Source organism: Coregonus clupeaformis, chromosome 2, assembly GCF_020615455.1.
Source record: "Coregonus clupeaformis isolate EN_2021a chromosome 2, ASM2061545v1, whole genome shotgun sequence".
Taxonomy (NCBI): domain Eukaryota; kingdom Metazoa; phylum Chordata; class Actinopteri; order Salmoniformes; family Salmonidae; genus Coregonus; species Coregonus clupeaformis.
In genome coordinates this window covers 13,986,367-14,013,324 of record NC_059193.1, presented here as the reverse complement: position 1 = coordinate 14,013,324, position 26,958 = coordinate 13,986,367, and the positions used below count along the sequence as shown (strand labels likewise).

The 26,958-nt window shown below is 45.5% G+C and overlaps 1 protein-coding gene across 3 annotated transcripts in view; it reads right to left on the bottom strand.

Annotated features, from left to right (window-relative positions):
• Positions 1-9,632: 9,632 nt before the first annotated feature.
• The window catches only part of LOC121532985 (actin-binding LIM protein 3-like), an 89,953-nt gene continuing 72,627 nt past the window's right edge, over positions 9,633-26,958 (bottom strand). For 2 of the 3 annotated variants that reach the window (XM_041838762.2, XM_041838765.2), the window contains 9 exons: positions 26,773-26,901; positions 22,788-22,861; positions 22,165-22,333; positions 13,253-13,282; positions 12,959-13,011; positions 12,683-12,752; positions 12,566-12,573; positions 9,950-10,030; positions 9,633-9,808 (listed from right to left, as the gene is read on the bottom strand). In XM_041838762.2, the coding sequence (XP_041694696.1) occupies positions 9,695-9,808; positions 9,950-10,030; positions 12,566-12,573; positions 12,683-12,752; positions 12,959-13,011; positions 13,253-13,282; positions 22,165-22,333; positions 22,788-22,861; positions 26,773-26,901 (728 nt within the window). In that variant the 3' untranslated portion in view covers positions 9,633-9,694. The remainder of the gene's footprint in view (positions 9,809-9,949; positions 10,031-12,565; positions 12,574-12,682; positions 12,753-12,958; positions 13,012-13,252; positions 13,283-22,164; positions 22,334-22,787; positions 22,862-26,772; positions 26,902-26,958) is intronic. The other variant, XM_041838768.2, reaches the window with a different exon arrangement.

Genomic DNA, 26,958 nt, shown 5'->3' with positions numbered 1-26,958 from the left:
CCCTTCCAGCTTCAAGAGAGCGAGAGTTGAACCCCTTCTCAAAAAACCAACACTCGATCCCTCCGATGTCAACAACTACAGACCAGTATCCCTTCTTTCTTTTCTCTCCAAAACTATTGAGCGTGCCGTCTTTAGCCAACTCTCTTGCTATCTCTCTCAGAATGACCTTCTTGATCCAAACCAGTCAGGTTTCAAGACTGGTCATTCAACTGAGACTGCTCTTCTCTGTGTCACAGAGGCTCTCCGCACTGCTAAAGCTAACTCTCTCTCCTCTGCTCTTGTCCTTCTAGACCTGTCTGCTGCCTTTGATACTGTGAACCATCAGATCCTCCTCTCCACCCTCTCAGAGCTGGGCATCTCCGGCGCGGCTCACTCTTGGATTGCGTCCTACCTGACCGGTCGCTCCTACCAAGTGGCGTGGCGAGAAGCTGTCTCCGCACCACGTGCTCTCACCACTGGTGTCCCCCAGGGCTCAGTTCTAGGCCCTCTCCTATTCTTGCTATACACCAAGTCACTTGGCTCTGTCATATCCTCACATGGCCTCTCCTATCATTGCTACGCTGACGACACACAAGTAATCTTCTCCTTTCCCCCTTCTGATAACCAGGTGGCGAATCGCATCTCTGCATGTCTGGCAGACATATCAGTATGGATGACGGATCACCACCTCAAGCTGAACCTCGGCAAGACGGAGCTGCTCTTCCTCCCGGGGAAGGACTGCCCGTTCCATGATCTCGCCATCACGGTTGACAACTCCGTTGTGTCCTCCTCCCAGAGTGCGAAGAGCCTTGGCGTGACCCTGGACAACACCCTGTCGTTCTCCGCTAACATCAAGGCGGTGACCCGATCCTGTAGGTTCATGCTCTACAACATTCGGAGAGTACGACCCTGCCTTACACAGGAAGCGGCACAGGTCCTAATCCAGGCACTTGTCATCTCCCGTCTGGATTACTGCAACTCACTGTTGGCTGGGCTCCCTGCCTGTGCCATTAAACCCCTACAACTCATCCAGAATTCCGCAGCCCGTCTGGTGTTCAACCTTCCCAAGTTCTCTCACGTCACCCCGCTCCTCCGCACACTCCACTGGCTTCCAGTTGAAGCTCGCATCTGCTACAAGACCATGGTGCTTGCCTACGGAGCTGTGAGGGGAACGGCACCTCCGTACCTTCAGGCTCTGATCAGTCCCTACACCCAAACGAGGGCACTGCGTTCATCCACCTCTGGCCTGCTGGCTCCCTACCTCTGCGGAAGCATAGTTCCCGCTCAGCCCAGTCAAAACTGTTTGCTGCTCTGGCACCCCAATGGTGGAACAAGCTCCCTCACGACGCCAGGACAGCGGAGTCACTCACCACCTTCCGGAGACATTTGAAACCCCACCTCTTTAAGGAATACCTGGGATAGGATAAAGTAATCCTTCTACCCCCCCAAAAAAAAATAAAAAAACAACAAAAAATAAAAAACATTGTGAAGTGGTTATCCCACTGGCTATAAGGTGAATGCACCTATTTTTTAGTCGCTCTGGATGTCACGATCGTCAGGGAGAGACCAATGCACAGCGTGATGAACGAACATGATACTTTATTTAATTAAAGTGCACACACGAAACAACAAAACAATAAACGACTCGTGAAGTCCACGGTAACAAAGACCGACACGGAACAAGAACCCACAAACACAAAAGGAAAACAGACAGTATAAATATGGCTCCCAATCAGAGACAACCAGCCAACAGCTGACACTCGTTGCCTCTGATTGGGAGTCACTCAGGCCAACATAGAAATACACAACCTAGAACCCCCAACATAGAAATAGAACACATAGAATGAACACACCCTGGCTCAACATATAGAGTCCCAGAGCCAGGGTGTGACAGTACCCCCCCCTAAAGGCGCGGACTGCGACCGCGCCTCAATAAGAGCAAAACAGGGGAGGGCTGGGTGGGCATACCTCCTCGGCGGCGGTTCTGGCTCCGGCCTTGCCCACCACCCTCCAATAATCCCCCCATAGCGCCCCTGGTCCGGTCTGGCCCCGCTGGCTGGAGCTGAACTGGACGTAGCAGGAGCGGTTAGCTTCAGCTCCGTTGTGGAGCAGTTGAGCGGTACCTGATTAGGCACCGATGACCCAGGCACGGGTTGTGCCGGACTGACGACGCGCACCCCTGGCTTGGTGCGTGAGGCAGGAATGGACCGGACCGGGCTGACGATGCGCACCCCTGGCTTGGTGCGTGGAGCAGCAACGGGCCGGACCGGGCTGACGATACGCACCCCTGGCTTGGTGCGTGGAACCGGAACGGGCCTCACCGGACTGACGACTCGCACCCCTGGCTTGGTGCGTGGAGCAGCAACGGACCGGACCGGGCTGACGATGTGCACCCCTGGCTTGGTGCGTGGAGCCGGAACGGGCTTTACCGGACTGACGACTCGCACCCCTGGCTTGGTGGGTGGAGCAGCAACGGGCCGGACCAGGCTGACGATGCGCACCCCTGGCTTGGTGCGTGGAGCCGGAACGGGCTTTACCGGGCTGACGACTCGCACCCCTGGCTTGGTGCGTGGAGCAGCAACGGGCTTTACCAGGCTGACGACTCGCACCCCTGGCTTGGTGCGAGTAGCAGGAACGGGCTGGCCCAGGCTGACGACTCGCACCCCTGGCTTGGTGCGAGTAGCAGGAACGTTCTGGACCAGGCTGACGACTCGCACCCCTGGCTTGGTGCGAGTGGCAGTAACAGGCCGGGCCGGGCTGGCGACGCACACCGTAGGCTTGGTGCGAGTGGCAGGAACAGGCCGGGCCGGGCTGGCGACTCGCACCCCTGGCTTGGTGCGAGTGGCAGGAACAGGCCGGGCCGGGCTGGCGACGCGCACCGTAGGCTTGGTGCGAGTGGCAGGAACAGGCCGGACTGGGCTGGCGACGCACACCGTAGGCTTGGTGCGTGGAGCAGGAACAGGCCGGACCGGGCTGGCGACGCACACCGTCGGTTTGGTGCGAGGAGCAGGGACAGGCTGGACTGGGCTGGCGACGCACACCGTAGGCTTGGTGCGTGGAGCAGGGACAGGCCGGACTGGGCTGGCGACGCACACCGTAGGCTTGGTGCGTGGAGCAGGGACAGGCCGAACCAGGCTGTGGAGACGGATAGGAGACCTGGAGTGAAGAGCGGCCACAACCCGTCCTGGCTGAATGCCTACCCTCACACACTCTGTGTGAGGCATCCGCACAGGACGTACAGGGCTGTTTACCCGTACTGGCATAACAGCACGTGACACTGGAGCAGGATATCCGGGACCGCGGAGAGGCATTGGAGACCACGAGCGTTGAGCCGGCACACTCCGTCCTGGCTGCATACCCCCCTTCGCACGACACGTGCGGGGTGCTCGCACAGGACGTACAGGACTATGCCGACCACTCGTGGCACAGTACGCCGCTCCGCATACCGCGGGAACCTGCCCCGTCCCATGCTGCCATGCCTGAGTACGGGAAGTTGGTTCCGCTCTCCATCCAGGCTCCGCCAACCTGCCTTCTGGCCCCCCTAACCCGGTGGCCTCCTCTCCAAATCGCCCTGTGGCAGCCTCCTGCTGCCCAGCCGCACATGCCGTGTGCCCCCCCCTAAAAATGTTTTGGGGTTGCCTCTCGTCCGTCCGACGATGGCACTGCTGACGCCGCTGCTCCTCTCTCGCCAGGGCCTTAATCCTAGCCCAAGGTCCCTTGCCCCCGAGCATGTCCTCCCAGGACCACGATTTGCCCACCTGGGCCATCGCCAACCTCTCCATCTCCTTTCCCGGCGCTTCCTCCCATGTCCAGTCTGCCTGATCCTGGACACGCTGCTTGGTCCTTTTATGGTGGGTTCTTCTGTTACGATCGTCAGGGAGAGACCAATGCGCAGCGTGATGAACGAACATGATACTTTATTTAATTAAAGTGCACACACGAAACAACAAAACAATAAACGACTCGTGAAGTCCACGGTAACAAAGACCGACACGGAACAAGAACCCACAAACACAAAAGGAAAACAGACAGTATAAATATGGCTCCCAATCAGAGACAACCAGCCAACAGTTGACACTCGTTGCCTCTGATTGGGAGTCACTCAGGCCAACATAGAAATACACAACCTAGAACCCCCAACATAGAAATAGAACACATAGAATGAACACACCCTGGCTCAACATATAGAGTCCCAGAGCCAGGGTGTGACACTGGATAAGAGCGTCTGCTAAATGACGTAAATGTAAATGTGTATGTAAACTTCCGACTTCAACTGTATATAGAGATCAGCGTGTTTCATGTCATTCTGTATCATTCTGGTCTCTATAATGATATACTGTATGTTCTGTTTCTGCTAAACCTTTCCATATGCTCTCTGACACACTGAAGAGACAGTAAGAGATGTGCCCCAAATGCCATTCTATTCCTTTAATAGTGCACTACTTTTGACCAGAGATCTATGGGTTCTGATCAAAAGTAGTGCACTAAATAGGGCATAGGGTGTCATTTGGGATCCATACATGGTACAATCCCACCAATGCTATGTGCCTCTGAGGAGTCATCCTCAACCTCTCCCCTCCCTTCTCACACACCCACCTGAAGCTCCTGGACTTAGAACACACACACACACAGTCGCTAGGCTTAGCTTTCTGCTCACACAGATCCTGCTGTGTTTGCTTTGTGAATGATCCACTTTACAAACGGACGATTCCTTGGCTTGTTTTCAGAGGAGAGAAGAAAAGAAAAGGAGAGAGGTAGAGGAGGAGGGAGGAGAGGAAGAGGAGAGAGGTAGAGGAGGAGGGAGGATGGAGGAGGGAAGAGGAGAGAGATAGAGGAGGGAGGAGTGGAAGAGGAGGAGGGAGGAGGAGGGAGGAGGAGAGAGGTAGAGGAGGAAGTAGAGAGAGAATGAGGAGGAAGGAAGAGGAGAATCGAGGTAGAGACAAGGTAGAGGATGGAGAGAAGAGGTAGAGAAGAGGAAAGGAGAGGTAACCAAGAGAGGAGAAGAACGGAGGAAAATGAGGAAGATGAGGGTAGAGAAGAGGAAAGGAAAGGAGAGGTAACCAAGAGAGGAGAAGAAGGGAGGAAAATGAGGAAGATGAGGGTAGAGAAGAGGAAAGGAGAGTTAACCAAGAGAGGAGAAGAAGGGAGGAAAATGAGGAAGATGAGGGTAGAGAAGAGGAAAGGAGAGGTAACCAAGAGAGGAGAAGAAGGGAGGAAAATGAGGAAGATGAGGGTAGAGAAGAGGAAAGGAGAGGTAACCAAGAGAGGAGAAGAAGGGAGGAAAATTAGGAAGATGAGGGTAGAGAAGAGGAAAGGAGAGGTAACCAAGAGAGGAGAAGAAGGGAGGAAAATGAGGAAGATGAGGGTAGAGAAGAGGAAAGGAGAAGTAACCAAGAGAGGAGAAGAAGGGAGGAAAATGAGGAAGATGAGGGTAGAGAAGAGGAAAGGAGAGGTAACCAAGAGAGGAGAAGAAGGGAGGAAGATGAGGGTAGAGAAGAGGAAAGGAGAGGTAACCAAGAGAGGAGAAGAAGGGAGGAAAATGAGGAAGATGAGGGTAGAGAAGAGGAAAGGAGAAGTAACCAAGAGAGGAGAAGAAGGGAGGAAAATGAGGAAGATGAGGGTAGAGAAGAGGAAAGGAGAGGTAACCAAGAGAGGAGAAGAAGGGAGGAAAATGAGGAAGATGAGGGTAGAGAAGAGGAAAGGAGAGGTAACCAAGAGAGGAGAAGAAGGGAGGAAAAGGAGGAAGATGAGGGTAGAGAAGAGAGTAAGAGGAGTAGAAGGCGGGAGGAAGTGGAAGATGTAACCCGTAAACCTGTCACCTGAGCAGCTTCCTGTACTTTAACTACCTTCATTACAGTTCCTTCTCATAATCACTTTCATGTGTGTATATGCCAGGCTGCCTGGCTGGTTGGAAGGCTGCGGGCGCTGGTGCTGAGCATGTGAAGAGACTCTCCTGCTCTGGGTTTTACGATGCTTTAACCCCCCAGATTTAGCTAGGGTACCAGAGTCAGACCTGGGTTCAAATACTATTTGATATCTTTCAGAAATTAGTGTTTGCTCTTTTCTGCCTGGAGTGCCAGACGGGTGAGGTTTGCACTCTTGTGACTACTCTATTGGTTCCATTGTTCCATCCAGGCAAGCTCAATCAAGTCCAGATAAAGTATTTGAAATGATTTTGAATAGTATTTGAACCAATGTCTAAACAGAGTAGAGGACTAGTTACTGTACTTCCACAGTGTCCAACTACAGAGTGTCGTTAGATAGGACTGAGTCAGAGAAACGTGAGAGGCCAATAAAAATTGTTTCTCTGACTTATGAGGAGTCCGACCCAATGGGCTGGTTTCTCTGACCCAGTTCTAATGAACAGACAGACAGTAGACACCACAGTCCCACATGGCACTCCATTCCCTATATAGTGCACTTTTGGGATTCACACCAAATGTTTATCAGGAATTGCCTGCATTTCTTAATGTTCATCTCAAGGCAATATGGCCTTGGATTAGACTCCGCAGGGGTATTCAACTCTTACCCTACGAGGTCCGGAGCCTGCTGGTTTTCTGTTCTACCTGATAATGAATTGCACCCACCTGTTGTGCCAGGTCTAAATTGGTCCCTGATTAGAGGGGAACAGTGAAAACAAGCAGAGGAACTGGCTTCCAGGTCCAGAGTTGAGTTTGAGGGGATTAGAGAATCAGGAAGATTGTATTTCAGGGATAACAAGTTACCTATTTTCTGTTTGTTTGGCCAAAGCTAATGATCATAGTCTGAGAGTATGGTAAGGGGATTAATAACACTAACATAGCACTGTGGGTGATCTAGCTCTGTCCTATTACACACACACACACACACACACACAACTACTCAAACAGTATGACATCCAGGACGTCTTAAAGATACAAACCTTCCACTGTGGGAGACCTGACAGAGCTTATCTCCTTATAAAGTCAACCTTTACATGTTATAAACAGACAGAGGGAGAGCGAGAGAGAGAGAGAGAGAGAGAGAGAGAGAGAGAGAGAGAGAGAGAGAGAGAGAGAGAGAGAGAGAGAGAGAGAGAGAGAGAGAGAGAGAGAGAGAGAGAGAGAGAGAGAGAGAGAGAGATGGGGTCCAACACCAAGCCCAAACTGTCAAGAAAGACCAGTCCAAGAGAAATTGAAAACCAACCCCCGTGTCTATAAAACCCCTATCCCACACAGACTGTCTCAACAGGCTTATTATCAAAGCTTCATGAGAACTTATTGTAGTTGAGAGGGAGGTATCAACATCAAAATGATTATCTTTCACACAACGGAAACTGGAAGTTGTAGTTGGAGAGAAAGCATGGGCCTTGTCACAGTAAAACAGCATGGGAGATGGAAACAGCTGCAGAGAAATGGTGTTAGGGCTGCGACCAATTCCAGGAGTGTTGCTCCCTTCCCTTATGGCTTTGTCCACTTCCCTTCACAGATTTGGCTGTAAATGACAGGATATAGGTGTGGGCCTAACTAAGAAAGTAATATATTTACCTAACCTCTGCTAAATTACTATCACTTATCCAATTATATCAGATCCGTGGAGGAGAGCAAACGAAGAGAGAAGGACATAACTTTTATTGAATGGAGCACAGCCTTGGTGCAGGAAGGCTAGGGGAAAACGAATCTCTGCCTGCAGCGTTGTGAGACTATTTGCACCGCTTATGAAGACGAGTCCAACTGCTGATCTAAACACAGTAAGGTGGTAAACCGACAGTCATTCGAACTATTCTAGACGTGGACACTTTCTATAGCCTATCACTAGGCAACAGCCACTAGGCTACGGCCACGGGACAGCGCAACTAGGCTATAGTCATTAATAATAATAATTCCAACAATACCATTCTCTGCTCCATTCTCTACAAAATGCTGTTCTGTTGTTTACTAAGTTGTCAACAAAATGATGAGAATATTAAACAGACAATTAGACGATAGCCTACAATTAGCCTTCTCTATGCATAAAAAAAAAAAATGCGCTTGTGCAGCAGTATGGTGCAATTAAAGGTGCAATTTATGCGCATATCTCTATTGTTTGGTTTATAAAAGCCAGTTGCACATCTTTGAAATAATAGCTTACGTTGTGTCATTTTATGCTATGGATTCATTTTAAATGAAAACCGGATTAAGACTGACACTTACATCTGTTGTTGGTGTCCATCCCGGTGGAAGTAACCGATGAGAGAGAGGTGCTTTCCCGGGCTCACCCGAAGAGTGTGACCGAGAGCAACCCCATGTGAAACAGCGCTGACAGCTACACTTGAAACACAGCAGACTCTCTCTCGCTGTCTTTCGCTGTCAATGAAGTTACAGAGAAACGAACAGCCCGCTCTTTGCTGGGTCCTAAAGCTAGTAATATATAAGTCCAGTATGGCAATAGACCTTACTACCTACATTAACTGCAAAAAGGTCTGGACCTTAACGGCACAGATGGTTGTGGGTTCACCCCAGGATGCAGAGGCACAACATACAGACACACATATTGATTGATTGATTGACAGTCACATACACATGAAATCAGTATTTTATTGGAATAAATCATACATGACATAACTGTAAATACCTATGAAAAGGAGATAGTTACAGTATGTTTTGTAGTTTTAAAATACAACTAATTATACAATTCATAAAATAAGTCCTGGACTAAAAAGAATGCATATCTCTATTGAAAATGCTTTATAGTCCAGAAATAGTCTGTGTCAAGGAAACCAACCCTCAATATATTGTGTTATGCATGTTTATCTGCAACGTACACATTGTGACTGGATACGTCTTCATAACTGCAAACAACTGTAGTCTTTAACTGTATGTTAACCTGTTGTAGAGTCAAGCTGCACACTTCTCATTTCATGTCTGAAATAAACTGTATTTAATGTTTGTTTATGCAATGATCCATGATGAATACATATTCATAATTCAACTAAAGAGTGACATGATCCTTTGTGTAACCAATACTGTTCTCTCTATCACAGCAATACAGCAGGTACGTCTAGCATGTGTTTGTTTTCTTGACGGTGAATACATCCAGTCTGTAACCTATCGTGGGTGAATAATTATAAAATCTGATGGACCAAAAAGCCTTTGGTTTGACCAAGTCTCACCTGTCAACATTTGTTCAGACACCAATATGGATTTACTGAGTTATCTTTATACTGTACATATTCGCAATCTGACTTTGGATTTAATTATCAGAAAAATCATTTAATGATGTCATTGAAATATAGGTATGATGTCATTAAAAGAAGGGTCCGATGTCATTAAAAGATGGGTCCGATGTCATTAAAAGATGGGTATGATGTCAGCATCACTGTAAACCACCTGATACTAGTGGTAAAGTGGAAGAAGGAAATAGGGTAGGAGAAATTAGCATCAGTAAGCACCATCCATCCATCCATCCATCCATCTATTCAATCATTCTGGTAAAGTGGAGTAAATTATATCTACATTCTAGTCATTCAGTTTGCTGGTGCTGCACACTCATTGCTTATAAAATAATCCACAATAGTAAGGCAAAGCTAAAAGTCTCCTGACCTTCGTGTCTCTCCCTCTAGACAGTGGTGGGGTAGGGAGGGTTTAGATTAGTCTGTGGCAGTGAGATTACACATTCCCCCCTATTTTGTCTGTCTGTCGCAGCGCTGTAAATACTCTCTCTCTCTCTCTCTCTCTCTCTCTCTCTCTCTCTCTCTCTCTCTCTCTCTCTCTCTCCGTTAGAAGAGTCGGGCCTGTTTCTTCATTTCGTTCCTCTTCCAGAGAGCCAGCTGGTCAAACTCTGCCACGGTCTTCCCAAACACCTTGAGGAACTCCTCGGGACTCAGATGACGCTGGAAGACAGAGAAACACAGGGAGACACTGTATTATGTCTGGATTAGTGACCTTTAACTATACGCAAGGATAGGAGGCAGCATTGAACAGATTATTTAATGGGAAATCAACCACCAAACTAAGCCAAATCAGAACCTCACCTCTAGTCTGTCTCTGTCTACATCTTTAGGCAGTCTGTTTCGCCCTCTGGTGGTCACAATCAGCGCTTCATACGGGTAAACCTGCAACAGACAGGTCAGATAGAGTTAGAAGATATATGGGGTCAAATCAGGAAGTAGACTTAAATTCCAATTCCTATTCTGATAATACTTGGAATTTCATGTTACTTCCTGAATTGATTAAAGTAAAATGGAATTGACCCCAAACCACATCAGATGAATAGCTTCAGCAGATGTCTCCGTCGTAAAACAGCTGTTTCCTTTGTAATCACAGCATAGAACCCACTGTATGGAATATAGCAGAGGTGTTCTATAGAATGAGATGATTATTGGCGGCCCTTCCATTCACTCTCTCTCAGCAAGTCTCTCCTAACCTCTCCTCATACGGATAGGAAGCAAAATTTACCTTACGCTTCATTTGTGACACAAAGGTCCAAAGGTCAACTGCCCTCCATTGGGATGGGCTGAGAGAAATGTCCAGTGACCTCTTGACCCGGAAGCTCTTTGTTCTGTCCGCCCATGTCCTGTTAGAATTCTTTAAGAATGCATTCTTCCTTCCTCTCCCCCTTGAAGAAAATTCCTAATCTGACATACAGTGAGGGAAAAAAGTATTTGATCCCCTGCTGATTTTGTACGTTTGCCCACTGACAAAGACATGATCAGTCTATAATTTTAATGGTAGGTTTATTTGAACAGTGAGAGACAGAATAACAACAAAAATATCCAGAAAAACGCATGTCAAAAATGTTATAAATTGATTTGCATTTTAATGAGGGAAATAAGTATTTGACCCCTCTGCAAAACATGACTTAGTACTTGGTGGCAAAACCCTTGTTGGCAATCACAGAGGTCAGACGTTTCTTGTAGTTGGCCACAAGGTTTGCACACATCTCAGGAGGGATTTTGTTCCACTCCTCTTTGCAGATCTTCTCCAAGTCATTAAGGTTTTGAGGCTGACGTTTGGCAACTCGAACCTTCAGCTCCCTCCACAGATTTTCTATGGGATTAAGGTCTGGAGACTGGCTAGGCCACTCCAGGACCTTAATGTGCTTCTTCTTGAGCCACTCCTTTGTTGCCTTGGCCGTGTGTTTTGGGTCATTGTCATGCTGGAATACCCATCCACAACCCATTTTCAATGCCCTGGCTGAGGGAATGAGGTTCTCACCCAAGATTTGATGGTACATGGCCCCGTCCATCGTCCCTTTGATGCAGTGAAGCTGTCCTGTCCCCTTAGCAGAAAAACACCCCCAAAGCATAATGTTTCCACCTCCATGGTGTTCTTGGGGTCATAGGCAGCATTCCTCCTCCTCCAAACACGGCGAGTTGAGTTGATGCAAACTATCTTGATTTTGGTCTCATCTGACCACAACACTTTCACCCAGTTCTCCTCTGAATCATTCAGATGTTCATTGGCAAACTTCAGACGGCCCTGTATATGTGCTTTCTTGAGCAGGGGGACCTTGCGGGCGCTGCAGGATTTCAGTCCTTCACGGCTTAGTGTGTTACCAATTGTTTTCTTGGTGACTATGGTCCCAGCTGGCTTGAGATCATTGACACGATCCTCCCGTGTAGTTCTGGGCTGATTCCTCACCATTCTCATGATCATTTCAACTCCACGAGGTAAGAACTTGCATGGAGCCCCAGGCCGAGGGAGATTGACAGTTCTTTTGTGTTTCTTCCATATGCGAATAATCGCAACAACTGTTGTCACCTTCTCACCAAACTGCTTGGCGATTCCAGCCTTGTGTAGGTCTACAATCTTGTCCCTGACATCCTTGGAGAGCTCTTTGGTCTTGGCCATGGTGGAGAGTTTGGAATCTGATTTATTGATTACTTCTGTGGACAGGTGTCTTTTATACAGGTAACAAACTGAGATTAGGAGCACTCCCTTTAAGAGTGTGCTCCTAATCTCAGCTCGTTACCTGTATAAAAGACACCTGGGAGCCAGAAATCTTTCTGATTGAGAGGGGGTCAAATACTTATTTCCCTCATTAAAATGAAAATCCATTTATAACATTTTTGACATGCATTTTTCTGGATTTTTTTGTCTTTATTCTGTCTCTCACTGTTCAAATAAACCTACCATTAAAATTATAGACTGATCATGTCTTTGTCAGTGGGCAAACGTACAAAATCAGCAGGGGATCAAATACTTTTTTCCCTCACTGTAGCTGGGTGAAAGCTATGTGATAGAACAATTAATTTGTGTTAGATCAGTGATTACTTCAAGGAAGGGAGGAGGGAAGGGTGTGTTGTTAAAGTATTCAAACAGGGCCCAGGTCCTGACTGTGGAAGCTGCCCTGTGACCCATGACCTTTTGATTAGGGCAGACCAGGGCAGGATGCCATAACTCTACTGCTGCTTTCTTTGGTAGGGTAATTGAGCCAGGAATGAGAGAGAGCAGCTATACTGACCTATGGTGTCCTAGTGCCTTTACATGAACAAACCCCAGTCTTTGTGATCCAGTAGAAATGGTCTTTCTCCCCACCAGTAGTTCCTAACACACCATTTGGAGAACACGGTCTTACATCCTTCTGGTTATTGTAGCCTACTGCTTGACAGTCCACTCCATTTTCCAATCAACTTTCAGACCCTTACCTTGTATTCTGTAGGAGAGAAAAATAGGAAAAATACCTGATTACAATCACGCAATAAGGAAATACCACAATGTTATAAATGAGACCTGAACCCAGGGTGGTTATACAGCACTCCAACCTCTGGTTCCCCAGTTGACGTCACTGCTGCTGTCATACTGTTGGTAGTAGTCTGGGGCTGCACTCTGGGGCTGCAGGGATACACATGAGGAGATGTTAGTGATGCTACAGCTATGTTTGTAAAGTAAGCTTCAATGACAACTAGGAGGTAAGCTTGAATTACAGCATTCTATGTAAAGAACGTTTGGTCGCTGCCTCCAAGAAACAGGTCTCTCTGTCGAAAGATACTTTAATCTCTAACTGTATAAATAAAGAATCCTATAGTGTTGATGGTCACCCTGTTGACACCGTTCCGCCTGTATCCTGGTAGAGAGGCTGACTTGTACGAATCTGTAAGACAGGAATGCAATCAATCAATCCAATTTATTTATAAATCCCTTTTCACATAAGTTGTCACAATTGCTTTACAGTTGGGGGTCATATATACATATAAAAAATCAGAGCAGGTCAGGAAAGAGATGAAGGCCACCTGAATGAGCCTTCATGTCTCTCTCATCAATGCACAGTAGTGGGCGATGTTTACAAACATATAGATTTCATGTATGTAATACTGTTTTACTGTTGTGCTCACCACTGTCTAGGCTGTAATTGGATCGAGGAGCTGAAAGAGAGAAAGGAGAGAAAACAGGATTACTGAAAGAGAGAGAGAGAGAGAGAGAGAGAGAGAGAGAGAGAGAGAGAGAGAACAGAGAGAGAACGAGACAGAGGGGAGAGAAAGAGAGACAGAGAGAGAGGAGAGAGAGACAGAGAGGAGAGAGTGACAGAGAGACAGAGAGAGAATTACTGGCCTGAGGCCAAACCACACGACCAACAACATTAGACACTTTATGGAACTTCATTATTTCATCCTGGAATATCCAAGGCCTGAGGGCATTTGCCTTTGGCCTAAAGAGCAGGAACCTGGACTTCACCAAAGAAATCGGAAATACAGACATTGTAATCCTACAAGAAACATGGTATAGAGGAGACGGACCCACTGGTTGCCCTCTAGGTTACAGAGAGCTGGAGGTCCCATCCACCAAACTAACAGGTGTGAAACAGGGAAGGGACTCAGGGGGTATGCTAATTTAGTTTGGAGCAGACCTATCCCACTCTTTTAAATTAGTCAAAACAGGAACATTTTACATCTGGCTAGAAATTCTAAAGGAAATTATCTCAACAGAGAAAAATGTCCTCCTGTGTGCTACCTATATCCCCCCCACTAGAATCCCCATACTTTAATGAAGACAGCTTCTCCATCCTGGAGGGGGAAATCAATCATTTCCAGACCCAGGGACATGTACTAGTCTGTGGCGACCTTTAATGCCAGAACTGGACAAGAACCTGACACCCTCAGCACACAGGGGGACAAACACCTACCTGGAGGTGACATCCTTCCCTCCCCCATATGCCCCACTAGGCACAACTAGGACAACATAACCAACAAAAACTCCTGCAGCTCTCAACTCCTGCAGCTCTGTCGGACGCTGGGTATGTACATAGTCAATGGTAGGCTTCGAGGGGACTCCTGCGGTAGGTACACATATAGCTCATCTCTTGGCAGTAGTACTGTAGACTACTTTATCACTGACCTCAACCCAGAGTCTCTCAGAGCATTCACAGTCAGCCCACTGACATCCGTATCAGACCACAGCAAAATCACAGTCTACTTGAACAGAGCAATACTCAAATCATGAGGCATCAAAGCCAAAGGAACTGAGTAATATTAAGAAATGCTATAGATGGAAGGAAAGTAGTGTAGAAACCTACCAGAAAACAATTAGGCAACAACACATTAAATCCCTTTTAGACAACTTTCTGGACAAAACATTTCACTGTAATAGTGAAGGTGTAAACTTTGCAGTAGAAAACCTAAACAGAATATTTGACCTCTCAGCTTCCCTATCAAATCTAAATATTTCAAGCAGAAAACCTATGAAAATTAACAACAATGACAAATGGTTTGATGAAGAATGCAAAAACCTAAGAAAGAAATTGAGAAACCTATCCAACCAAAAACATAGGGACCCAGAAAACCTGAGCCTACGCCTTCACTATGGTGAATCACTAAAACAATACAGAACTACACTACGGAAAAATAAGGAACAGCATGCCACAAATCAGCTCAATGTAATTGAAGAATCCATAGACTCTAACCACTTCTGGGAAAATTGGAAAACACTAAACAAACAACAACACGAGGAGCTATCTATCCAAAACAGAGATGTATGGGTAAACTACTTCTCCAATCTTTTTGGCCCTATAACAAAGAACAAACAGCAAAAAAATATACATGATCAAATGCAAATCTTAGAATCAACTATTAAAGACTACCAGAACTCACTGGATTCTCCAATTACATTGCATGAACTACAGTACAAAATACAAACCCTCCAACCCAAAAAGGCCTGTGGTGTTGATGGTATCCTACATGAAATGATCAAATATACAGACCACAAATTCCAATTGGCTATACTTAAACTCTTTAACATCATCCTTAGCTCTGGCATATTCCCCAATATTTGGAAACAAGGACTGATCACCCCAATCCACAAAAGTGGAGACAAATTTGACCCCAAAAACTACCATGGGATATGCGTCAACAGCAACCTTGGGAAAATCCTCTGCATTATCATTAACAGCAGACTAGTTCATTTCCTCAGTGAAAACAATGTACTGAGCAAATATCAAATTGGCTTTTTACTAAATTACCGTACGACAGACCACGTATTCACCCTGCACACCCTAATTGACAAACAAACAAAACAAAACAAAGGCAAAGACTTCTCATGCTTTGTTGATTTCAAAAAAGCTTTTGACTCAATTTGGCATGAGGGTCTGCTATACAAATTGATGGAAAGTGGAGTTGGGGGAAAAACATATAACATTATAAAATCCATGTACACAAACAACAAGTGTGCTGTTAAAACTGGCAAAAAACACACACATTTCTTTCCACAGGGCCATGTGGTGAGACAGTTTAAGCCCCACCCTCTTCAAAATACATATCAACGAATTGGCGAGGGCACTAGAAAACTCTGCAGCACCCGGCCTCACCCTACTAGAATCTGAAGTCAAATGTCAACTGTTTGCTGATGATCTGGTGCCTCTGTCACCAACCAAGTTGGTGAGACCTGGGCCCTGACAGTAAATCTCAGTAAGACAAAAACAATGGTGTTCCATAAAAAGGTCCAGTTGCCAGGACCACAAATACAAATTCCATCTAGACACCGTTGCCCTAGAGCACACACAAAACGACACATACCTCGGCCTAAACATCAGTGCCACAGGTAACTTCCACAAAGCTGTGAACGATCTGAGAGACAAGGCAAGAAGGGCCTTCTATGCCATCAAAAGGAACATAAAATTTGACATACCAATTAGGATCTGGCTAAAAATACTTGAATCAGTTATAGAACCCATTGCCCTTTATGGTTGTGAGGTCTGGGGTCCGCTCACCAACCAATAATTCACAAAATGGGACAAACACCAAATTGAGACTCTGCATGCAGAATTCTGCAAAAACATCCTCCGTGTACAACGTAAAACACCAAATAATGCATGCAGAGCAGAATTAGGCAGATTCCCGCTAATTATCAAAATCCAGAAAAGAGCCGTTAAATTATATAACCACTTAAAAGGAAGTGATTCCCAAACCTTCCATAACAAAGCCATCACCTACAGAGAGATGAACTTGGAGAAGAGTCCCCTAAGTAAGCTGGTCCTGGGGCTCTGTTCACAAACACAAACAGACCCCACAGAGCCCCAGGACAACAACAACAACAACAACAACAACACAATTAGACCCAACCAAATCATGAGAAAACAGAAAGATAATTACTTGACACATTGGAAAGAACAAACAAAAAAACAGAGCAAACTAGAATGCTATTTGGCCCTAAACAGAGAGTACACAGTGGCAGAATACCTGACCCCTGTGACTGACCCAAACTTAAGGAAAGCTTTGACTATGTACAGACTCAGTGAGCATAGCTTTGCTATTGAGAAAGGCCGCCGTAGGCAGACCTGACTCTCAAAAGAAAACAGGATATGTGCACACTGCCCACAAAATGAGGTGGAAACTGAGCTGCACTTCCTAACCTCTTGCCAAATGTATGACCATATTAGAGACACATATTTCCCTCAGATTACAGCGATCCACAAAGAATTCGAAAACAAACCCAATTTTGATAAAATCCCTTATCTACTGGGTGAAAAACCACAGTGTGCCATCACAGCTGCAAGATTTGTGACCTGTTGCCACAAGAAAAGGGCAACCAGTGAAGAACAAACACCATTGTAAATACAACCCATATTTATGTTTATTTATTTTCCCATTTGTAATTTAACTATTTGCACATTGTTACAACACTGTATATACAGTGGGGAGAACAAGTATTTGATACACTGCCGATTTTGCAGGTTTTCCTACTTACAAAGCATGTAGAGGTCTATAATTTTTATCATAGGTACACTTCAACTGTGAGAGACGGAATTTAAAACAAAAATCCAGAAAATCACATTGTATGATTTTTAAGTAATTAATTTGCATTTTATTGCATGACATAAGTATTTGATCACCTACCAACCAGTAAGAATTCCGGCTCTCACAGACCTGTTTGTTTTTCTTTAAGAAGCTCTCCTGTTCTCCACTCATTACCTGTATTAACTGTACCTGTTTGAACTCGTTACCTATATAAATGACACCTGTCCACACACTCAATCAAACAGACTCCAACCTCTCCACAATGGCCAAGACCAGAGAGCTGTGTAAGGACATCAGGGATAAAATTGTAGACCTGCACAAGGCTGGGATGGGCTACAGGACAATAGGCAAGAAGTTTGGTGAGAAGGCAACAACTGTTGGCGCAATTATTAGAAAATGGAAGAAGTTCAAGATGACGGTCAATCACCCTTGGTCTGGCGCTCCATGCAAGATCTCACCTCGTGGGGCATCAATGATCATGAGGAAGGTGAGGGATCAGCCCAGAACTACACGGCAGGACCTGGTCAATGACCTAAAGAAAGCTGGGACCACAGTCTCAAAGAAAACCATCAGTAACACACTATGCCGTCATGGATTAAAATCCTGCAGCGCACGCAAGGTCCCCCTGCTCAAGCAAGCGCATGTCCATGCCCGTCTGAAGTTTGCCAATGACCATCTGGATGATCCAGAGGAGGAATGGGAGAAGGTCATGTGGTCTGATGAGACGAAAATAGAGCTTTTTGGTCTAAACTCCACTCGCCGTGTTTGGAGGAAGAAGAAGGATGAGTACAACCCCAAGAACACCATCCTACCGTGAAGCATGGAGGTGGAAACATCATTCTTTGGGGATGCTTTTCTGCAAAGGGGACAGGATGACTGCACCGTATTGAGGGGAGGATGGATGGGGCCATGTATCACGAGATCTTGGCCAACAACCTCCTTCCCTCATTAAGAGCATTGAAGATGGGTCGTGGCTGGGTCTTCCAGCATGACAACGACCCGAAACACACAGCCAGGGCAACTAAGGAGTGGCTCCGTAAGAAGCATCTCAAGGTCCTGGAGTGGCCTAGCCAGTCTCCAGACCTGAACCCAATAGAACATCTTTGGAGGGAGCTGAAAGTCTGTATTGCCCAGCGACAGCCCTGAAACCTGAAGGATCTGGAGAAGGTCTGTATGCAAAATCCCTGCAGCAGTGTGTGCAAAACCTGGTCAAGACCTACAGCAAACGTATTATCTCTGTAATTGCAAACAAAGGTTTCTGTACCAAATATTAAGTTCTGCTTTTCTGATGTATCAAATACTTATGTCATGCAATAAAATGCAAATTAATTACTTAAAAATCATACAATGTGATTTTCTGTTTTTTTGTTTTAGATTCCGTCTCTCACAGTTGAAGTGTACCTATGATAAAAATTACAGACCTCTACATGCTTTGTAAGTAGGAAAACCTGCAAAATCGGCAGTGTATCAAATACTTGTTCTCCCCACTGTATACATAATATAACATTTGAAATGTCTTTATTCTTTTGGAACTTCTGAGTTTAATGTTTACTGTTAATATTTATTGTTTATTTCACTTTTGTTTACTATCTACTTCACTTGCTTTGGCAATGTTAACATACGTTTCCCATGCCAATAAAGCACTTAAATTGAAATTGATTTGAATTCAATTGAAATTGAATTGACAGAGACAGAGACAGAGACAGAGACAGACAGAGAGGAGAGAGAGAGAGACAGAGGAAAGCGAGAAAGAGGAGAGAGAGAGAGAAATAGAGAAAAAGAGAGAGAACATCCTAAGATATTTGACAAAGACCTTCATTCAGTTAGAGGAGAGTTTCATCTCAGAGTTTCTAAACCCAGAGGCGTAATATCGCAAGACTTCCGGGAATGCTTGTGAAACAGACCAGGCCGGGGTTTGGGGTGTGATTAGTGAAACAGACCAGGCCGGGGTTTGGGGTGTGATTAGTGAAACAGACCAGGCCGGGGTTTGGGGTGTGATTAGTGAAACAGACCAGGCCGGGGTTTGGGGTGTGATTAGTCAATGAGAGAAGTGAAAAATTATTCCTTAGTTGTTAATTTTCGCAAAATTTAAATGTACAACCTAGATTGGAGCCAATGTCTTATGTAGTTGAACATGTTATTACTCCAACCTCGTGAAAGTGACAAACTGACATGTTTCAGTTTTCATCAATATACAGTGGGGGAAAAAAAGTATTTAGTCAGCCACCAATTGTGCAAGTTCTCCCACTTAAAAAGATGAGAGAGGCCTGTAATTTTCATCATAGGTACACGTCAACTATGACAGACAAAATGAGAAAAAAAATCCAGAAAATCACATTGTAGGATTTTTTATGAATTTATTAGCAAATTATGGTGGAAAATAAGTATTTGGTCAATAACAAAAGTTTCTCAATACTTTGTTATACACCCTTTGTTGGCAATGACACAGGTCAAACGTTTTCTGTAAGTCTTCACAAGGTTTTCACACACTGTTGCTGGTATTTTGGCCCATTCCTCCATGCAGATCTCCTCTAGAGCAGTGATATTTTGGGGCTGTCGCTGGGCAACACAGACTTTCAACTCCCTCCAAAGATTTTCTATAGGGTTGAGATCTGGAGACTGGCTAGGCCACTCCAGGACCTTGAAATGCTTCTTACGAAGCCACTCCTTCGTTGCCCGGGTGGTGTGTTTGGGATCATTGTCATGCTGAAAGACCCAGCCACGTTTCATCTTCAATGCCCTTGCTGATGGAAGGAGGTTTTCACTCAAAATCTCACGATACATGGCCCCATTCATTCTTTCCTTTACACGGATCAGTCGTCCTGTTCCCTTTGCAGAAAAACAGCCCCAAAGCATGATGTTTCCACCCCCATGCTTCACAGTAGATATGGTGTTCTTTGGATGCAACTCAGCATTCTTTGTCCTCCAAAAAGCACGAGTTGAGTTTTTACCAAAAAAGTTCTATTTTGGTTTCATCTGACCATATGACATTCTCCCAATCCTCTTCTGGATCATCCAAATGCACTCTATCAAACTTCAGACGGGCCTGGACATGTACTGGGTTAAGCAGGGGGGCACGTCTGGCACTGCAGGATTTGAGTCCCTGGCGGCGTAGTGTGTTACTGATGGTAGGCTTTGTTACTTTGGTCCCAGCTCTCTGCAGGTCATTCACTAGGTCCCCCCGTGTGGTTCTGGGATTTTTGCTCACCGTTCTTGTGATCATTTTGACCCCACGGGGTGAGATCTTACATGGAGCCCCAGATCGAGGGAGATTATCAGTGGTCTTGTATGTCTTCCATTTCCTAATCATTGCTCCCACAGTTGATTTCTTCAAACCAAGCTGCTTACCTATTGCAGATTCAGTCTTTCCAGCCTGGTGCAGGTCTACAATTTTGTTTCTGGTGTCCTTTGACAGCTCTTTGGTCTTGGCCATAGTGGAGTTAGGAGTGTGACTGTTTGAGGTTGTGGACAGGTGTCTTTTATACTGATAACAAGTTCAAACAGGTGCCATTAATACAGGTAACGAGTGGAGGACAGAGGAGCCTCTTAAAGAAGAAGTTACAGGTCTGTGAGAGCCAGAAATCTTGCTTGTTTGTAGGTGACCAAATACTTATTTTCCACCATAATTTGCAAATAAATTCATTAAAAATCCTACAATGTGATTTTCTGGATTTTTTTCCCTCAATTTGTCTGTCATAGTTGACGTGCACCTATGATGAAAATTACAGGCCTCTCTCATCTTTTTAAGTGGGAGAACTTGCACAATTGGTGGCTGACTAAACACTTTTTTCCCCCACTGTACCAATCCCACTGCAGTGTTTGTGGTCTGTGCCCACCCCATCCTAGTCCCCTCCCCTTCCTTCTGAGCTGATTTAATGAGAGACAGAAGAATGAGAAGCATGCCACCTCAGAAATAAACCACAATATGGGACGCCAGCTGACAGGGAGCAGGAGAAGAGAGGAGCAATAGAGAGAGAGAGAGAAAGAAAGAAAGAAATATGGAGAGAACAATTATTGTGAAGTGATCTAAGGGCATAAACTCTCCGTCTAAACATGCATTATAAAGTCACCACACTGTGACTTGGGAGAAAAATAACAGTTTAAGAGGCAAAGACAAATGGCTGATATACCCAGGGACCCAGAGAACTTACCAGAGACCCTAGGAACCCTGGGAGACCAGCTCACCAGAGACCCTGGGAGACCAGCTCACTAGAGACCCTAGGAGACCAGCTCACCAGAGACCCTGGGAGACCAGCTCACCAGAGACCCTGGGAGACCAGCTCACCAGAGACCCTGGGAGACCAGATCACCGGAGACCAGCTCACCAGAGACCCTGGGAGACCAGCTCACTAGAGACCCTGGGAGACCAGCTCACCAGAGACCCTGGGAGACCAGCTCACCAGAGACCAGCTCACTAGAGACCCTGGGAGACCAGCTCACCAGAGACCCTGGGAGACCAGCTCACCGGAGACCAGCTCACCAGAGACCCTGGGAGACCAGCTCACCATAGACCCTGGGAGACCAGCTCACCATAGACCCTAGGAGACCAGCTCACCAGAGACCCTGGGAGACCAGCTCACCAGAGACCAGCTCACTAGAGACCCTGGGAGACCAGCTCACCAGAGACCCTGGGAGACCAGCTCACCGGAGACCAGCTCACCAGAGACCCTGGGAGACCAGCTCACCATAGACCCTGGGAGACCAGCTCACCATAGACCCTAGGAGACCAGCTCACCATAGACCCTGGGAGACCAGCTCACCCCACACCAATATCACTGGTTTCATAACTCATTTCTCTCCATCTCAATAACCCCATGCCTCCCAGCTACCTTGACCTCCTTACCTCACTATTTCCTCCCCATCACTCATTCCTCCACCCCTCCATCCATCTCTCCATCCATCTATCGTCCCAACCCCCCGCATTTATGATTGGCAGTAGATATTGATGCTCATAAAGGATCTGGGATGACACACGCGCACACGTACACATACACACACAGACAGACAGACAGACTTACAGCCATTGACAGTGTTGTTGTAGCCGGTGCTGTTGTAGCTAGTAGTGGTGAGAGTCTCCTTGCTGCTGCTGCGGGAGTTCCGAGCGCTGCCCCAAGGGTCATTGTCATAGCAACCAGATCTAGCTTTCATCTCCTCCTTTAGGATCATCCTCCCTATACCACTCTGGATCTGAGCGAGAGAGAGAGAGAGAGAGAGAGACAGAGAGAGACAGAGAGAGACAGAGAGAGACAGAGAGAGACAGAGAGAGACAGAGAGAGACAGAGAGAGACAGAGAGAGACAGAGAGAGACAGAGAGAGACAGAGAGAGACAGATAGATAGATAGATAGATAGATAGATAGATAGATAGATAGATAGATAGATAGATAGATAGATAGATAGATAGATAGATAGATAGATAGATAGATAGATAGATAGATAGATAGATAGATAGAGCAGGGGTAGAGAGAGGGGGGTTGAGGGAGAGGTGGGGGGAGAGGGGGGATAGAGGGAGCGAGAAGGAGAGAGAGAAAGTAGAAGATAATAAATAAAATCTTTCACAAATTTGTAAGCAGAGTACATATGGAATAATGAGAGAACGGGGAGGGGAAGAGGGAGAGAGGGAGGAGAGAGAGAGAGTCTCACTCTTTGAAGACTGCTGTGACTCCAGCTCTCTTCATCTCCTCCTGTAGAGTACCTTCTTCTAGGAGCACGGAGAACTGGGGAAAGAGAGAGAAAGAGAGAAAGAATGAAAGAGAGAGAGATAGATCCTTATCAATGGCTTACTCTTTGAAAACTGAGATATATTAACTGATGGTAACATAAAAAACATATGTTAGTAGTGTGTAGGGTAATTAGACTGACTGTATGTAGACTTCTGGTGAGTAGGGTCTAGGGCAGGGTTTCACAGGGTTTGGTTTTTGCCCTAACGCTACACAGCTGATTCAAATCACCAACTCATCATCAAGCTTTGATTATTTGAATCAGCTGTGTAGTGCTAGGACAAAAACCAAAACATACACCTTGGGGGAGGGGGGGGGTGCGTGTACGCAAGGGTATTTTTTTATAAACTGAAGAAAATAATTGAAATTTCATGCACTGGTTTCAAAATTGCATTGGTATTCACTGGTATTCACTGCAATGTTGTAGTTCCCAAGGTATGTCAATCCTGATTAGGCAATGGGCTTTCATGATTTTGCAGGAGTTTCATATTAGTTCAGCGCAAGACGACCTGCCAAATTCAAAACCAAGGCGACATTGAAGATGAGAGATTTGTTTTCTTTTGTTAGTTAAAAAAGTTCAGGGCGCAAAATGTCATCAGCAAAGAAAAATAAGGCAGATGTCCGTTCATTTATTGCCTTTTGGACAAAGGAATATGGATTTGTTTTACTGAAGGGCTGTTTGCCCTCTCGGACATCAAGTGTACAGCGTCATTTTGAAACGAGACATGAGAAAAACGTATAGGATGAGGCGGACAAGGCTGAAGGAATCAAGAGGGCCGTGTCCAGGTATGAAAAGCAAAGCAGTGTGTTTACAATCTACATGCAGTCAAAAATCAAGCTACAGCGGGGAGCTACAAAGTTGCGCAGTGCATTGCTAAACATGGAAAACATTTTTTTTTATGGGGAATATATCAAGGAGGCTTTCCTCAGTAGTTCGCAGGCTTTATTTGATGGATTGCCTAACAAACACGCAATCATCTCAAAGATAAAAGGCACGCCTGTGTCTGCCAGAACTGTTGAAAGGCGCATGTCACGATCGTTGAGAGACAGGTCAGACCAAGGTGCAGCGTGGTATGTGTACATGTTTATTAAGACGAATAAACACTTGACAAAACAACGAAACCGTGAAGTCCTGTGGGCTATACACACAACAAGCCTAGCATGAACACAAACAAGATCCCACAACTAAGGTAGGCAACCAGGCTGCCTAAGTATGATCCCCAATCAGAGACAACGAGCGACAGCTGCCTCTGATTGGGAATCACACCTGGCCAAACATAGAAAATCAAACTAGATCTACAACATAGAAATACAATAACATAGATCTCAACAGAAACTCACACCCTGACCCAACCAACGAGAGTTCTCTAGATCAGGGCGTGACAGCGTTAAAAGATGCACCTGTGTGGCTCTTGATGAGGGTGTGGATGTGAATGACATTCCACGTCTGGCAGTTGCAAGATACTGTGACTCACGTGAGGAGCTGCTGTGTCTAAAACCCATGCATGGTACTACTAAAGGGGAAGATGTAGCAAAAGCCTTCACGGATAATTTTGAGGAGAGAGGTGTCGATATAAAAAAAACATATTCGCTATTACAACTGACGGTGGCCCCGCTATGGTGGGGTAACATAAAGGATTTGCAAAGCAGATTCAAGATAAGATTGGTCACCGCATGGTTAAATTTCACTGTATCATTCACCAAGAGAATCTGCGTTCCAAGATTTCAAATTCCGATTTAGGTAATGTAATGGCTACTGTAGTTAAAATAGTGCATTTCCTTGTTGCTCGCTCATCTTTGACACACAGACAGTTTCGGGTCACTGCTGGAAGAGATGGAACAAATCACAAAGACTTGCCTCTTCACTGCAGTGTCAGTCAGGCGGTTAAGTGGAGGGAAGGTTCTGGAATGGTTCGTGGAGTGTTTGGATACGGTTAAAGCCTTTCTGGCTGAAAAGGGCCAAAACTAGCCAGAGCTTGAGAATGAGGATTGGCTTGTAAAACTGATGTTTCTCACTGACGTAACAGGTCACCTCAATGAGCTCAACCTGCGTCTGCAGTGCTGGATCTGATCGATGCATGGAAGAGATTCGCTGCCAAGCTAGAAGTCTACTCGCGGGATATTCAAAGTGGAACGTTCTGCTACTTCAAGCAACTCAAAGGGCTGTCAACGCGACACACTGTCAGTGCTGATGTCATCGGAGTGTACATGGGGGAGCTGAAGTCAGAGTTCTCTATCAGATTTCAAGACTTCAAGCAACATGGTTCAATGTTTTCTTCTTTGATCAAGCCAGACCACTTTGAGGAGAGCGACTTGGATCTGTCTGTGTTTCAGTGGATGGGTATCAGGGACTTTGAAATGCAGCTGATCGAGCTCAAAGCATCATCCCTTCGGTCATCAAAATTCACGGAGCTGCGCAAAGAAATGGAAGGGACTGAGAGAGATCAGGGGGCCTCCATTATCCACTGTTGGGAGAGCCTGCCAGTGAAATTTGACAGTCTAAAGAAGGTTGTTGTGCAATGCTTTTAGCATTTGTATCCACGTATCTATGTGAACAGATCTTTTCACACATGAAGTCAATCCGGAGCCCCTCACGCAGCCGGCTGACAACGGACCACTCGGAGGCCTGTGTGCAGCTCAAAGTCTCCAAATATGGCCCAGATATTACGCGCCTCAGCAATGCAAAAAAGAGACAAGGATCGCACTAAATCGGTAAGATGTGATTTTGAAAAAATTATATAACCTTGGAATGTTCATGCCAGTAAATGTCAGCAAGTAGTAATGTGAACGTGTGTGTGTGTGTGTGTATTTGTGTGTTGCAGGGGATTTGGAATAAGACCGGGGAGACAGGAGACGGAGTAGGCTATGATTCTCAGCAGCAGATATGGAGTTGATAATATGGAAATAAGATAGTTTTTTCTTACATTCAGTTATGTTTAGGGCTGTTGGTAGGCCTAACAGTTGTCTGTCGTTTTTTTTATTGAACCTTGTATTTTTCAATAAATAATGTAATTTTTTTAAATCACGTATTATTTGGCCTTTGTAGTTCTGTAGCCTATATTGAAATGGGACTGTTCCACAAAAATACATGGAGGAGCAATTTATACACATTGTTATTTTTATTATTATAATAATCGAAGATGTATAAATCATATTTCCAAGTGTTCTAACGAAATGTCCATATATAAACAATCAAAATGTCTGATGAATGCAATTGAAAACAGCAGAATGGTCGCATCACAACGAAATCTTGATTCTATCTTGATAAAACGCATAAAATGAATATTGTCCATAAATCAAAACCATAAATAAAACCAACATTTAGACAGCTTTGCGAAACACAATATACATAAAGCCACTCCTACACTCCATCAAGTCACAATAAGGCTGACTTCAAATGCAGACAAAATTAAAATGACCATCACATTAAAACTGCTGACCACAACAGCATGTCAGATAAATACACATATTGCAATGGAATAAGAGGCATAACATCAAAGGAATTACTTACAATCATCAAGGACGCTTGCCAAACAATATCCACCAAACAATGGAGAAAATCAGGAAGTACAAAACAAAGATCTATAGACGTGTTTTAAAAGGAGCAAAGACCACGCCGGGGACTCAACACCTTGGACAGCGCCTTGGTGAGGCATCGCTCATCTGACGCAGGTAGGCCTATGGTGGAGCTTTGTGGTGCTAATGGACAGCGCCTCTGTTTAGCGAGGTATGGAATTCTTCCGTTTGTGGGCAATTAGATTTTCAATAGACACAATTAGTTGTAATGAACATATGGAAATCATAACTGGCACGCAGATCGTTAGAAATTGTAGGATAAATTGTAAATTGGCACTCCACACAAAAAAGGTTGCCGACCCCTGGTGTAGGGTTTAGGTTGTAGGGTGTACCTTTAGGGGAGCTGGGATAAGGGCAGTAGTTAGACTCTGACTGTGTGTAGGGTTCTGGAGAGTAGGTCGAGAGTCTGGAGGATTTGATTAGATCTTCGCTGGTCCTGCTTTTGGTGGCTGGGAGATTGTCTGTGGAAAGATGAGTGGACTGTTAACAGAAGAATACAGGTTAGAGTTAGTCTGCAT